We start from the raw sequence: 15,667 nt of genomic DNA, 5'->3' as shown, positions 1-15,667 counted from the left end.
CTGCTCCATGCAGGAAACCTGATTCCCAGGCAGTCTCCCATCCAAGTACAAACCAGGGCTGACCCTGCTTAGCTTCCGAGATCAGATCGATTAGCAGCGAGCCGACGCTGCCATTGGGAGTGCGTGGCCAAGGAGGGCACTGGCTCAGTGAAAAGACCAGTTCCTTCCTTGACCACACACCTACAAAGGCAGTGTCTGATTGGCACAGCTCACTGCTAATCAAAGTTAGTCAAAACAATGCTTTAATTTAGAATGGTGTGCCATAAGGCTGCACCATCAACTGGCTGACTCTGCCATGTTTTCACAGTGGCCAGGAGGAGGAGGAGTCATCACCAATGAGTAAAAATAAAGGCTGGGCTGGCAGAGTGGCAGAGTTAGGCTGGCCAGGCAGAGGGGATGGGAGGGCCCTGGAAAGCATCTTGCCCAGGCCATCTTCAAACCTGGTGGTGCCTCTCCACCCCTCCTGGCCAAGCTCTTGTGAGCTAGCTATTTCTGGATGCGGTGGTAGCTCTGCTATGGATTTCTGACCTCCCCACCCCTTCCCCAGGTACATAGATTTGTACCTGGATTTGACCATCTTTTTGAATTTTTCTTCATAAACAGAAATTATGTTTTGTTAAGATCGACCATCAGGGCCAGCGGCAAAGGTAGGCATGGTCAGGCATCCACCAGGAGTCCACACCGCAGCAAGGACTCACGCACAAGAGCCCCCTGGACTTGCTCCTCAACTTCACCATTGCAACCTGCTTGTTCATCTGCCTTTTGCTCTGGCCCAGACAATGATGGTGGTGAGAAGGAAGGAAGAGCAGTAGATGCCATGGCCTGCTTGCTCTCTGGCTGTTTGCCGGCCAAGCAAGCAAGTGGGAGCAATGATGAAAGCGAGGATGAGGAGCCATGGCAGCTGGTGACAATGGCAGTGAGAAGGTACTTACTGAGTGTGAGGGCCCATTGGGGGGTCTTTGGGTATCTTGCCCAAAGGCCCCTCAGAAACATGGAGCCAGCACCTTCAACTATTATTTCTCAGGCTCTATGAAAAAAAACATTAAGCTGAATATAAGTGGAAGCTGCGGCTTCTGAAACCACAGAACTATCAAATGACGAACATCCCCTCCACCCCTCCAGCTCCTACACCCAATTTCAAAATATTACCCTTTAAGGAATTGTTGCTGTTTAAGGCTGGAGGTTCCATTAACAAGCAGTCACAGAAGAAGCTACTTCTACTCGAAAGAGGAAGAAGAAGTGAGGGGAGTTAGTCTGGCCCATCCTTTGGTTCCTGAAATATAATGAAACCACCCATTTCAGAAGGAAACAGTTTCCTTATGTGTTATCATTGCATCAAGTAACACGACCATAATATTGATAACTAATAGTGTCCACTCATTCAGTCAGTATGTATCCCTTCCACATGTTCCTGAGTCATTCATCTCTGGAGGATATAGGTTAAAAGCAAGCTTTTAGTTCCCAGAAGGAACAAATGTCTCAGCCAAATGCATGCAAAAAATAAGATGGTGGAAAACAAGTATTCATGCTTGGGGGAGAGGACAGTTCTTTACTGCCTCCTTGTCCTGCTATGCCAGATCCATTTTTTAAGAATCTACACGGAGACGCTTTCCAACACGATTCAGTTTAAAACCACGTTTTCATCTGTTCAGATTTGCTCCTCCCATGGCCCACACTGCCAATTAAAGTGGCTTATACATGAGAGAAAACCTCGCTTTCGCACAGCAGACTGCACGGGAAGCTACATTAGTTTGGGCATATGTGGGTGGAGTCTCGCAGCATCAACAAGCTTCCTTCTTTTTAAAGTCATTAAACTTATGCGCAGGTCTGCTGCAGCGGATAAGCGGGGATTTAAAACAAAAGGCAAAGCAACCCCCAATTCCCCACCCCTCTGTCTTGTGCTGTGTAAGTGCAATTGAAGACAATGTGATTTACTTCCGAGTAGATATTACATTGGGTGTTTTCAGCTAGTTCCTTGAGGCAAAGAAAGAAAAAAGACAAAGGAGAGAACTGGGAAGGTTTGAAACGATGACGTTCCAGACTTTACTCTTTTTTTCAAAGGCAGGGACAGGAGAAGAGGCTTTGCATTCGTTCTTCAGTTCACTGAGAAGGCAAAGAGGAAAGGGGGGGGGTTCTCTCCTCAAAGCTGCTGTTTTTTTTTACCACACTACCCCACCCTGAGCCGAGCCATCTGAAATGTGTGTGTTATTCACAGATTTACACCTCTGCACCTGCACATTAGGAAATGCTTTTTTAAAAAAACCCTAAAACGCATCTGATCTTGGTCAGTGGAGGGTGGACCCGACACCAATGTGTTAACTCCTCTCCAAGTTAACCCCTTCCTTTCAGGTCCACCTTTCACTGATGGCAACTTTCCATTCCCCCTTGTAGCACTACTCCCCCCACCCCCCAAGCTGGCACTGAAGCCAGTACTGCAAATGTAGGACACACTGACTCCCAAAACACAGGGAAGCTGGAATAAAGGGAAAATCCATCGCAAAAAGAACTTTGCAAAAATCCAGTTTTTATGGCAAGAAAACTCAGGATAGATGCAGACTGGGCATCATATCACGTGTCATGCCCATGTGTGAGGCACAGTAGCACCACAGTAAAGTTCCTATGTAGATTCCCCCCTGCTCACATCCATGGTTCTCTGAACAGTGGGGGCGGGGGGCTAACTCTTTCTTTCCCTGCTTGATGAAAATCGTGTTAGCAATGCTGCTTTTTTATTTCTAGGGAATCAAAATGGTGCCATTGGGAGCTTCCCTTGAAATGCAAATAGGAGCTTATTTGAGCTGCTGGAAACATGTGGTTTCACTAGGGGAGTGTAAAGAAAAAAAGCTAATTTGGTTATCCCATTCATTTTGAAAACCTCATTCATTCATTCATTCATTCATTCATTCAATCCCATTCAGTTTCAGCATTTATTCATTTTTGTTATTTCCATTTGTTTCTGCTTCCCTTTGCTTTCAGAGCTTCTCATCTGCTGCCAGCGCTTTCTTCTTAAAAGGAAATAGATACTGCATGGCTGTGTGGTTACTTCTTTCTGTTCAAGGAAGTATGGCGTGGAAACAATATAAAAGCCAGAAAAGGCATAGATGGCCATGGTGGTGGTGGAAATCTACAATAGAGAGGGTGCTATAGCCTAGGACATGTCCTACTTGTGGGTTTTCCAAGGCAGCTGGTCAGCCACTGAGTGAATGCTGGACTAGAGGGACCCTTGGTCTGATTCCAGCATGGCTCTTCTTATGTATTACCTTTATTTGGAACAAGCTTTCAAAAAACTTTTTGAAAAGTATAAGTCGGATGTCTGGGACAGCTTCTTGAGTGAGCGTGTGATAAATTATCAGAATATTTTTATTTCCATCAGGACTGCAGCGTGGAAGGAAAATATTAACCCTCCCCATTATCCATGGTCCCCTTGCCACCAGCAGCTATATAAAAAGCAAGCATCTTAAACATGACCCCACTTTTAATGTAACCTCTATTCCAGTGGTCATTACCGTATTTTCTGGCAGCAATTTTCATATGTTAATTACAAGTTATGTGAAGAAGAATTTCATTCTCTCGACTCTAACTTACCGCCAATCAGTTTTGTTGAGTGATCCCAAGTTCTAGTAAAATTGGCAAGGGAGAAAAAATTGAATGTATCCACTCTGTCTATTGCATTCATAAGCTTCAATCTCTCTCTCTCTCTCTCTGTCTGTCTCTGTCTCTCTGTCAAGTTGCTGGGGAACATGGGCAGGAGGGTGCAATTGCACTCATGTCCTGCTTCTGAGTTTTCTGTGGGCAGCTAGTTGGCCACTGTGTGAACAGAATGCTGGACTAGATGGACCCTTGGTCTGATCCAGCATGGCTCTTCTTATGTTCTTAGACAGAAAAAAATCCTAGCTGGGGAATTCTGTGGGTTGTGGGAGTTTTTTCTGTCTAAACATGCATAGGATTACACCTTTGGTTGACTTCTTCTGGAAAAGCTCTATGATGGGGCAACCTTTTTGAGATGGGGCAACCAGAACTGAAAACACAATTAGAGATCTACATAATGGCATTAGGATCCTTGCCATTTCTATTTTCAGTCCCTTGCTAATGTCCCAGAACCAGAACTGGGTTAGATCCAGATTTAGGCACATGTAACTGGGCTGGTGGAAGAGGGTTTCTCCACTCTCTCCATGAGAGCCCTTCCAGCCCCTGGCAGATGCTACATGGAGCTGGGGGACCATGATGAATGGGGTAAGCTGCAGTTCACAGGGAGAGGGTGGATCTCCAGAAATCAGGCAGAAGAACCTTCTGTGAGCAGAGGGCAGATCAACATGGACCCAGCCCACTGAGTTTGCCTTTTTCATGGCTACTGCACACTGAGCTGATGTTTTAAAGTAAAGATTGTGTATCCTAAGTGAAAACATGCAACACAGCATGCTCAGAGCATTCTAACAAACGTAAAACTAGGGATTGGCTGACTAAATTCATCATCAAGATCCAGTGGTTATTCATAGTGACCAATCATACTACAATGTAAAAATAGCTTTTTCTGGGAAGCTGGTTTTTTTTTCTTTTTTCTGAACTTAGTTTTGTAATACCTAGGGTGGTTTTTAAGCTGGAGTCATCAGCACATACATACAGTTTGGCAGAGATTCCCTAAGAGACACAAATACTTGTGTCTTGTTAAATACCCCATGGTGTAATGTTCAGCTGGGAAGGAGTGAAGGTTGGAGGATAAGATGTCATACAATATCATTTAGGCTATACTTGCAGGCCACTAACATTCACAGTTAATCTGAATCATTTTCAAGTTAGCATACATACCCCTCTGTCCAGAAAAAATCTTTCTGGGAGATTTATCTGAAGTTCTTTTCTTTTTTCCTGACATATGAAAACAAGATGAGTGTTTGCGGGAAAGCTAAGCACTTACGAAGGAACGGGGGACCTCGTCATAAAACTGGGTATGTAGAATCTAATTTTACTTAAATCTCTCTCTCTCTCTCTCTCTGTGTGTGTGTCTAGAAAAGCAAAAGAAGATAAAACTGCCAGTGGGACTTGTCTCTCAGAAGAAAATCTGGGTTTGTTATGATATACTTTGAGATATTTGTCCACTAAGGTGATTTCTGTAATACAGCCTGCAGCTGAACAGTTGTAATAATGGCATTCCATAACACCTTGGAGGCAATGAAACCAAGCTTCAGAGAAATCCTGTGGGGAATTTATGTTCTATGCTATATGGGGCAAGGGAGTGGACAGGGACTATGTGATGGGCGTATACAGCTTGCCTGTGTGCCCTGTCCAGCAAACACCCCCTCCCAGGGCAAACTTGCCCATGGCCTGAGTCTGATGGTTAGGTGCTACGACACCACTCCTGTATTGTCTTCTCACTCTGAACCAGGAGAATGTTGGACTCCAAGTTAATCTATCTCCCTAAAATGGGGGAGAAGCTCTCAGCTCCCATCCAGTGCTTTGCTTCCTCCCCCCTCCCCTGTAGACATGGATCCAAATACTCTGGCAGTGTAGCTTAGTGGTAGACAAAGTGGACTGGGGCTGGGCTGGAGAGTAAATCTTTCCCTTGGTCTTGGTCAGAGATGCACACTTCAAATCTCCAATCCAAATTAAGAGAGAACATTTATTAAAGAGAATATCAAAAGAGATAGAAAGGGAAGCAAGGAGGCTTAATGGAAATTAAACATAAAATGACTCTAGCTAGCCGACCCCAAACACTTGTGGGCTGGGAGGGGTGCCTAGAGAGGCAGCATGTCAGGATGGTGATGGACCCCAGTGGCAATGGAAACAAAAAAACCCAGATCCTTTATTAGGTTTGAGCTGGGCTGTGTGAGGTGGTGGTGGCAGCGGTGATTGACAGCTTCTGTAAATCAGCCAATGAGCATCCAGTCACATAGACAGAAAACGTTGGTTCTCACCTTGCTGGGCTGATCGGTGAGCTAGCAAGGCGTCAATTAAAGAAATTGTTCAACTCTTGTTTCTTGCTCAACTCAGACAGACTGACAGCCTCGCAAGACTTTCCCGTCATGGATTCCGAAGCCCAGGAAAGACATGCCGGGCTGGGATGCAACTCATGGAGGTTGTTGCCTCTGATGTTTATAGGGGAAGCTAACAGGACAGCTTTGGCAGGCTATAGAGGGCATCACTGTAGGCTGCTTGCAGCCCTCTGTTCAGAGAAGTCCAAGAACAAGCACAGAATGAAACAGCTATTATCTGACAGTTTTGGACAATTGTCTTGCAATTGTGTTTAGTATTTCACAGTACTTAGTAGCTGATTATATGCAATAGTATTTAGTAGCTGAAAGTATTTGATGGTTGGCAATACATGCAATACTATTTAGTATCTTAACAGCAAACCATTTTTAGATTTCATGTCTGAAGTCTGCCAAAACAAACAAAAGATACCAACCAATTGAAGACTGCAGTTCTATTCCCACCTACCTGGGAGTAAACCCATTGATTTCAATGGGAGTTACTTCTAAGTAGCTATTGTAGGATTGCACTACAAAGCACTTAGATTTAGAGGTAAACATTTCACATTCAGAACGTGAGCGTGAGCTTTAAATTTGAAATTTCACATTCAAAACCTGAGCAGCAAATTTGGAAAGGTTGGCAGATTTCAAATATTTGCAGTTTTAGTTCTAGCAGTCAGGAATATTTGTTCATTTCTGGTGCAGGTTGGGAGCCTGGGCCTACTGTCGGGACATTCTACTCCCAAGGATACAAGAATTCACCTTGGGAGCCTGGCTTGCTTACTCCACACCGCTACCATCAAACCGCAACCAGCTGTTATCGTTATTCCTGATGTGCTGTTGCACTGCTGTGTCCATTGGAGGCTTCTTCTATTGCTGGATGTTTTCCTCACTGCAGTATTCTTCCCAGTTCTCTGCCACAACTGCTTCCGCCGTTAGCTTGCTGGCCTTGCTGGCCCTCTTTTTGGTGCACCCTGTTCGTTGCGTCTTCACTTTAATTGTGCCTACATTAGGGACGAAGCAAGGGCGGAGGCTGCTCCTGTCTGCCTGCTTCATGATTGTAGCTGCCAACATAATCCCAAACATCATGAGCAACATCACATCCACCCTACAGGTCATTAAATGCATCTGCAAGGATTCTTCCGAGAGCCTTCTGACCTCGACTGTTCTGTTGGACGATGCTTCATGGGACTTCAGTCACCATTTCAAAAACGTGATTGACAACATGCCAGACAAAATAGGGAGATCTAGAAATAGCTATGTTCAGTTTGAAAGCCGCAACAATAGCTTGCAACTGAGTCAGAAAATGAGTAGTGCTAGCCAAGGGATCAAGGAAGATTTCTTGGAAGTTGAAATGCTGGTCCAGAAGCTCATACTGCTGGCCAACCGGGTGACTGCTGGCTTCTCCCTCTTCTATCTCATTTTTGAGTCTGCTTGGTACCTGAAGAGTTACCTCACAGATCTCCCATTTGACAATATTTACATCACCAAAAAGTTAGAAGATTTGGCTCGGGAGAACAAAGCAACTCACCTTCTAGTTTGCTCCCCTACGAAGCTGATTAAATCGACTGGTCTCAAGCTATCCCGAGAGGAACTCATGAGTTGTTTAACTCGCATATTTCTTCTTACTTTAGTGCTGATATTGACACTGGTGATCATAGCAACAGACTATATTGCCTTTCACGTAGCACAAGCCGCTGTGACAGAAGTGGCTCAATTTCCTGTAGTGCCAATTATCTTCTGGATAAAATATGATGTGAGTACTGAAGCCTAGAAGCTTGGGTCTTTAAGTGAAGAGATGTAGGATGCTAATTGTCAATGCAAGCCAAAATATTATCTGAATATTACTGATTTCAGACTTATAGAATGGGTATAAATAAAAATAACCAAAACATTAGTTAATATGTACTCGCTCTGTTCAAAATGTACTGTGAATTCAGATGACCAGGGATGTGGTAATAGCTAAAAAAGCCACCGTATGATGCCTTCTAATGAAGGTTGTAAGTGTCTGTCTGTAGCATTCCACCACACAATTAGGCCCAGTGTAATCACACCTCATTCCCCAGGATTTCTGAACATCTACTGAGACCTAGTCACAGAATGAGGTCTGAACATCTACTGAGACCTAGTTCCACATGCCTCATCAGAATGAGGTGTAGAAACTTGAGGTGTAGACTATATCGCCTCATACTGCAGGTAGAGGATGCCATTTTGAATATTTGCCTGCTTAAAAAACTCCCAGCAAGGCAAAAATTAGCACATCAGGGAGAAAGGTTCTGGCCTGTCTCTCTCACTATAATGGTAGTTTTCTGGTGGGGTGGGTGGTTTTTTTTTAAACAGTGGTGCATTCAAATTGTTTATTTTATTCTACCATTTTCTGTCTGAAATGATAGTTTTTCCTGTCACCTCTGGCCTGTACTACTTCATTTGCATCTCATTCATTGCCATGTGTAGACTAGGCTTAACTATGTGGCTCAAATGACAGCCATTGATGAGATGCAAGGGTTATTTTGAAACTCACAGTTTCTCACCCAGTACTTGCCCATATTTCTAAACTAGCCCTTTTATTCTTGGGTATAATCTACATCATCTATGTAGTTTTCAAAGAAAACTGTACTTGCCCCACCCTCCACCCAACATGGATTTAATGTGAAAATCACCTACTAGTTGTGTGATTTGGCTACCATGAGCATGAAGCACACAGATGAGCATTAAAAAGTGATATGGATTCTTTCCTACACCACTCATGATGTGAACACTGATAATTTGTGCTCATGATGGCAACGAGTTCAAGTGACTTCTTTACCATATACATTTTCATTTCAGAGGAGTGATTGAAATATGGCTCAAACATGAATGTGCCATTCATAAGCTGTAGAATCATAGGAAATACTTTCAAATATAGAGTAGTTTGAACTGGTCAACAGCTAATTTATGTTGTTCGTCCAAAGAAAGTTTGGTTCATTACCTGAAAAATCATATAAGGAGCATATACTTGATTGGAAATTATACTCTTAAGGCCATAACCCAGAAACTGTTAGTCATTGTGGAATCCTAAGGATGTTTACACATCCTCTAGGTTCAATTGGATTTACTCTCTAAGGTTCATCACATGAGGCTGAAATCCCACATCATTATTGGGGCTTTCTGCTTCTGGTTTCTTTGCGGGATTACGATGGGCTCCATTACATGGGGGACACGTGATTTGAATTGAAAACTTCCTTTCTTGGCAATGTTCTACATGTTTCATTACATAGCACCATCCGGTGGCTGTATTACAGTGCAACACCTTCATTACATACTGCTGTCTCGCATTAACGTTTGTTATCATCTTACCTCTGATCTTTTAAACAGTGGGACAAAGCTCAAAAAGTGCAAGAGATGCTCTGGAGGTTGACGACGTCATGTAAAGAAGTGACCAGTCACAAGCATGCAATAAAATCTTCAAGTAGAAATGCTACTATGCTGTCAAGTGTGTTTAGGACAGCCACCTTAAGCTCTTCTTGAATAAGTTGTGCAAATAATTTTGATGGGATTTAAATGTGGCTAACTGTCTTATATTTTACAATGAAGGGGCCCAAGAGTTTACAATTTAGAGTGATTTTTTTCACCGTTACTTACATATATACATATATATGCTCTGTGATAGTTCCTACGTTTTTACTGAATCATACTCTTTTATTGTTTCAGGCCAAGCTAACATATGTAAAGTTTCTGGGAGATGTTTTCAATAATGCCCTTTCTACGAAACAGTCCATATCTCTGTTTGAAAAGAGTTACCATCAGAATCTGACCTTTGTCTCCGAGAACTGCTCTGTCAGGTGGCTGAATCCTCCAAACACAGCTGTGATCCTTGCTGTTGGGCTCCTCTATTGCATTGTTTATGTCACAATCTTTGTGGAAACATACGCCCACCGACTATGCTGGAAGATTTCAGCCTCATTTTTTGAGAGACAGGAAGACCAGAGAGTTCAGTATCTCTACAGGAAGCTTGTTAGGAAATACAAGAAAAAAGAGCAACAGCAACAGCAGCAGCAGCAGGAATCCACAGTATTTTAACTTGAAAATGCTACTATGGTTGATTTTAAGGTACACTCCAAGCTCAAACCAATCTGGCATGGTTGATCCTCAAGGTATTCTGGGAATCTATGGGTTGGATCCAAGCTGGTCATACTTAGGGTAGACCCACTGAAATAAATGGGACAATTTAGTCATGATTAAGTTAAATCACATTGATTTCAATGGATCTTCTCTAATTGTGACTAAGTCTGGATCCAAGTGATAGTTTTGTAAATGTGCTGAGATTAACCTTTATTCACCTCAGAATGTACATAATTTCAAGGTGTTCTGGTTTACAGATTGTTGTTGATGTTTATTACATTTATCTGCCACTTCCCACTGTGAAAAGCAGCCTTGAAGTGACTTGGATACACAAATAAAGAAATCTATAATGAATATAACAGAAAACAATCCAAAATCAATATAAACTATGATCAGCATAATAGAAATAAAAATCAGTACCATAAAAACATAATGTAAAAACATACAATATGAAAACTGCTCATCCACAATTCACAAAATCTCTCCCCTCACCCCCTCTACAGCCTAGAATGAACCCTACAAAAGCAGCCCAAAGCAACTGGGCCACAACTGATGCCCAAATGCTCAGGAAATCAAGTGCATCTTTGCCTGGCAATGAAAAGATAAGAGTGTTGCTGCCAGATGAGCTTCCTTGGGGAGAGTGTTCCATAAACACGAGGCTATCACAGAAAAGGCCCGTTCCTGAACTGCCACCCCCTGAGCTACTCTCGGAGCGGGGCACACAGAACAAGCTGACCACAGGTAGGTTCATATGGTGAGAGGGTAATCCCATTACCTTGGGGTAATTTGGCCCTGAACATGCAGGGCTTTATAGGTTAAAATCAGCACTTTATAATTTAATCCCAGATGCCATTTTGAGGCAGTTTACCAAACTCCAATACACTTGGATTGTGTGGTATGTGAAAGCTCAGAGTTAATCGATTCTCATATTTTTTATGTATTTATTTAAAATTATTCCTAGGTTGCCTTTTAGAGTGGAACTCTTTCAAGGAAGTGTTCAGGATACAAGCCATATAAATCCCATGGCCAAAAATGGTAGTCAAAGAGGGGGGTGATGTCAGGATTTGCTCTTTGAAGGGCTAATGCTGTGTTATATGATGTTGTGTTCCATCACTAGGTGCTGCTGCTTGCCATTTGTCTATTTGCTAATTGAGAAGAGCAAATGGCGTGCTCTGTAGTGCTGAGCACACACACATGCCTCTTTGAATCCAGAGAGAATGCAAGTTTAAAAGCAAAACTGTGCGTGGGTTGTTGCCAAATGCAGACAACAAACACCAGGAAAATAAATATATATGTATAAATTCTGTTAATTCTCCCTTGCTGCCAATCATGACAGGAATCTCACCCCCCTACACAAAAGTCCCCACAGAGATGGGTCGCATTGTCTTCTGTGGAAGGTGAGAGATGGTAGATGGGCTTTGCTTGCAGTAGCCATTTAACTGAAGGATCGGAGCCTGTCATTTTAGGAACACCTTGTCGGAATGTTCTGTACAGTGGAAAACACATTTTTGCTAAACAAATTAGAATAAAAAGAACAACAGATTTATAATTGTAAAAATTACCCCATGACTGTATCTTCTTCATTTTAACTGATTTATGAGCACAGAAGTGATGGCAAAAAAGAAATAAGTGATTAATGTAGATTAGGTGTTTATGGCACAAGCAAAAGACAAGTCATAAATCTAGGAGAAGATGCACTGACCTGAAGTGCCAGCATGATCAACATCACTTCACAGCTGTGTTCCTATAATATATAGATAAACCTTCTTATAAGATAAAAAGGATTCCAATGTCAGTAATTCCTTTGGTGTAATTCCAAAGAATCTCTAAATCTCAGTACCTCTGGAGATTTTGAATGGAACGGTCTTGCTTAGAGACATATTTTTAGTTTTGTGTTATCTTTGTGTATAAATGCAGTACGCATGAAGTTCAATATTGCATGTATGGGATAAGTCAGTGCATTGGGTAAAGCAATAAGTCATCATCCATATCACAAAGTTATTTATCTGATAATATTTCCCTTGACTGAGTGTTACTGAATGTGCAGCTAAGACCTATTGCAAATGTAAAGTAGCTCATGGTTATTGGTAGAGAGATACTGAAAAATACAGAACTCTGTAAGACAACAGCCCTTAGACAAAGTGGTTTCAGGCAAAATATCTATTAGATGAGCCTTCCCCAACCTGGCGCCCCCCAGATGTGTTGGACTACAACTCCCAGCATCCCCAGCCAGCATAACTGGCTGGGGATGCTGGGAGTTATAGTCCAACACATCTGGAGGGCGCCAGGTTGGGAAAAGCTGCATTAGAAAACTAGCAAAGGGTGTGTGTGTGTGTGTGTGTGTGTGTGTGTGTGTTTTGGAGCAGATATATGATTCTAGATTGTGCCCCAAGTCTCAATATGAGCAGCCCGAAAAAGCATGAGCATCACGGTAACCACCTGTAGATTTCATTCATCTCCCTGTCGTAAACCTGAGATATGAGCTGGACTGCCATTAGTTGTGGGCCCAAGGAAAGGCTTCAGTCTGGTGGGTTCTTTCTGTTTCTAACAGAAAAACAAATGTTTTAAAAAAGCTAAAGAGGAGCAGGGTGGCCACTTATACATCGCCAAGAAAGAGGAAATGCTTCACCAAAAAAAGAAAAGGAAAAAAAGGAAGACACAGTTTTGCATACATTTGTATATGCTAATTTGTGTGTATAGATGCAAAGTTTAAATAGAAGTACTCTCAAATAGAGGACTGTCATCTGGCAGCCCTTGAAATAGAAGGCTGTCCTGTAGGACATATGGCAACCCTAACAGGGGTCAGTAAGTGGGGAGGCACTTAACAACAGCACAGACAAGGGTGAAACAGAACAGTGTGCAAAACTAGCCGAGAGGCAGGAGTAAGCTGGTGGAGGGGAGAATGTGCTGAGAACATTCAGACAAAGTGCTGATTCATGCAAAGTGCTGCTTTGTGGTTGCTGCGTCCACATAACTGGCTTCGTGAGCTGAAGTGGTAATGAGGTGAGATGGGGGACAAGGTGGTGCCCCCTCCCACTTTTCTGCACAAAAGCTGACTGGGCTGGCAGATGAATCTGTCTTCAACAAATGATGGGACAGCATCCTTCACTGCACCTGAAGGCAGCAGGCTAACTTACTGTAGGAGATGCAGAGCAGGCCACATGGCACACAAATCTCTCCTCCAGCATTTTGCTGCCACCTCCCAGCATCTGCTGCCTGAGGCAACTGCTTCACTCTGCCTAAGAGCAGGGCTGCCCCAATGTGGCTCCTTCTCACACCCCTGCTGAACCCCAAGCAGGGGTGTGAGAACTCATCACTGGACTCACACGGTCCTGGCTTGCAGATTCTGCAAAGTGGGAAGCTGACTCCACAGAGAGGAGGCAAGCCCTTCACCACTGATACGAATCATTCTGAAGAGGCAGCCAGAGGTTTGAGTGGAAAGTCCAGGATTGACCAGACGGAATGGTCATTGGGTCAGTTACATACATGGACCTTTATATTTGTCACTGCTTAGAGCTGAGGCTATGGCCCCCTTCCCACGTTGGTTTTTTAGTGCAACCATTTTTCTTTACTCACAGGTTTTCACGGGCACTTTAAACGATGCTGCTGCTCTCCTGCTGCTGCATCTTCCCCTCCTTCTTCCCATGTTATCTGAGAATGCGGAAAACCCGGCATTTTCTGTGCTTGTGACTGAAATCGCCATTTCCTCCCCATGTATTTCCGCTTTTCCGCTTTGTCCCGCTTTGTGTGGGCATGTGCTGGGGGGTGTTGCTGGGCGGTGTCATTGTCATGACAACAAATTGGTGTGGGGGGCAGGTCACTGACCGCGCTTCCAGTGACCGCTTCTACCTCTCTCCCATTCCACTATGGGCGCTGCTGCACGTGCATCACTGTTTACTTCGGAGGTGCGCTGTATCGCTGCTTTGATCTACAGGACCTGCACTGCCCTGGCGACAATGGCTGAGATGCTGCCTGTTGCTGCTGCTGCTCCACCTGAGGCATCTCCTGGTGATTCCAGAAAACTCTTGACCTGCTGGAAATCTGGAGTGAGAGCAAAATTCAGGAGCGGCTGTGGAGCGGCCACCGGAACATGGACCCATTTGAACACATAGTGGGTGAGAGTACAGGTCCAAGACAAAGGGGATGCGGCTGGAGTACAAGCATGTTTTACATTCCTGGCCCCATCTACATGGCACCGCTTTCACCCTTCATTCTGTTGCAACCGCACAGCATTTCAGCTTCAAATTAGCTTCTGCTGGGATACACTCACAATTTTCTGCGACCTTCCCTAACAGACTCCGCTGTGCCTTTTTTTTGCCATTATACTTTAATGTGCAGCTGTGCAGTCCCATGAGCATGTGAGTGTGACACTTCAGTGGCTGTTTTATATTTTAGGGGTTCTGTTGCATCTGTCTGTCCCTCGTTCGGTAAAAAGTGGGTGTTCTGTGCTCCACCATTTCCACGCCATCTGTTTGTCAGTTCCCCAGCCTGAGACTCTCGTGATGGTTTGCACTCACAAGATGTGAGTGGTACATGTCTACCCATTGCTCCGAAACGGTGGCCAGAGTTAAGCTGGTCCTCCCCCAAAACACCCCGGCCCTTGGGCACTGAGTCCAAAAGCAACCATTGCGAAGATACGAAGCTGCAAAAATGTGATTAAATAACTGAAAACACCTCTCTGTGCCTCCATAACTGTGCACCTGCGAAGGGACGGGGAGAGTAAAGGGGTGTCACACAGTGACGCAAGCACTTTGCATGCCTACAACATGCCCACCGCAAAATGCAAAATCGGTTTGGGGAAGTGACAGATGGCTCACAAAAGCCCACAGCAAATGAAAAACATCACAGCAAAATGCCTCCTTGGAAAACTGCATTTTCCAGGAGAAAACCATGGATGACTATGAAGTGGTAATTGTGTTATCTGTCCTGAGGGACCTTGACTCACAGCCGCCCTGGAGTAAAAGGCTCGTGTAGATGGGGCCTCAGTCATTTCCACATCTTGGGTTACTTTGGCTTCTTCCAAGGGTCGCTTTCGTTGAATGTGTATGTGTATGTGGGTTGTTGCATTCTTGCCTTCAGTCGCATACACACTTACCTGAGAGTCAGTCTCATTGACATCAGTAGGGCTTACTTTTGAGTAGACATGTAAAGATGAGCTGTAAAGTGGTTAATCATTTCAAATGCTTCTCTGAGATCCCCTGAACATAGCACTGCCTACTTCCGAGTAAACTCATTGGCTGTAAGGCTGTACTTGATTTTTAAAGGGCAATGGGACATCTTCTCTTTCTCCACAAACCTTGTGCTTTGATGCTACAGTCCTCAAACTGTTTGGAGGCAATGTCAGTTCTAACTGCAACAGGAAGAAAATCTACATTAAAAGATGGAATTTTGCTGAATTGACTTGTAGATCATATTGTGAAGTGGAACTCAGACGGTGGTTTCATAAATATACCTGACCCTTTCCTTTCCTGGGAGTAACTGCCATTGAAATCTGTGAGGCTTGCTTCTGAGTAAGCATGCATAGGAGTGCACTGTAAGTCTACTTAGAGTAGCAGTCTTAAGGTCTCCCATCCCCTTCAATGCATTTACTTGGGACCTGCCCCTCC

General features: G+C 43.8%; 1 protein-coding gene across 1 annotated transcript; it reads left to right on the top strand.

Moving 5' to 3' along the window:
- The first annotated feature begins 817 nt into the window (after window positions 1–817).
- OCSTAMP (osteoclast stimulatory transmembrane protein) lies at window positions 818–15,449 on the top strand. Its single transcript, XM_084851685.1, has 3 exons — window positions 818–924; window positions 6,666–7,716; window positions 9,651–15,449. Exons 1-3 carry the CDS (start codon window positions 818–820, stop codon window positions 10,017–10,019), a joined length of 1,527 nt encoding a protein of 508 aa, XP_084707811.1. The 3' UTR covers window positions 10,020–15,449.
- The last annotated feature ends 218 nt before the right edge of the window (window positions 15,450–15,667 follow it).

This window comes from Heloderma suspectum, chromosome 4, assembly GCF_057233095.1.
Source record: "Heloderma suspectum isolate Gila_16-S chromosome 4, 16-S_ref, whole genome shotgun sequence".
Classification (NCBI taxonomy): domain Eukaryota; kingdom Metazoa; phylum Chordata; class Lepidosauria; order Squamata; family Helodermatidae; genus Heloderma; species Heloderma suspectum.
Note: the sequence above shows the minus strand (reverse complement) of the source record. Positions and strands in the feature narration are given on the sequence as shown.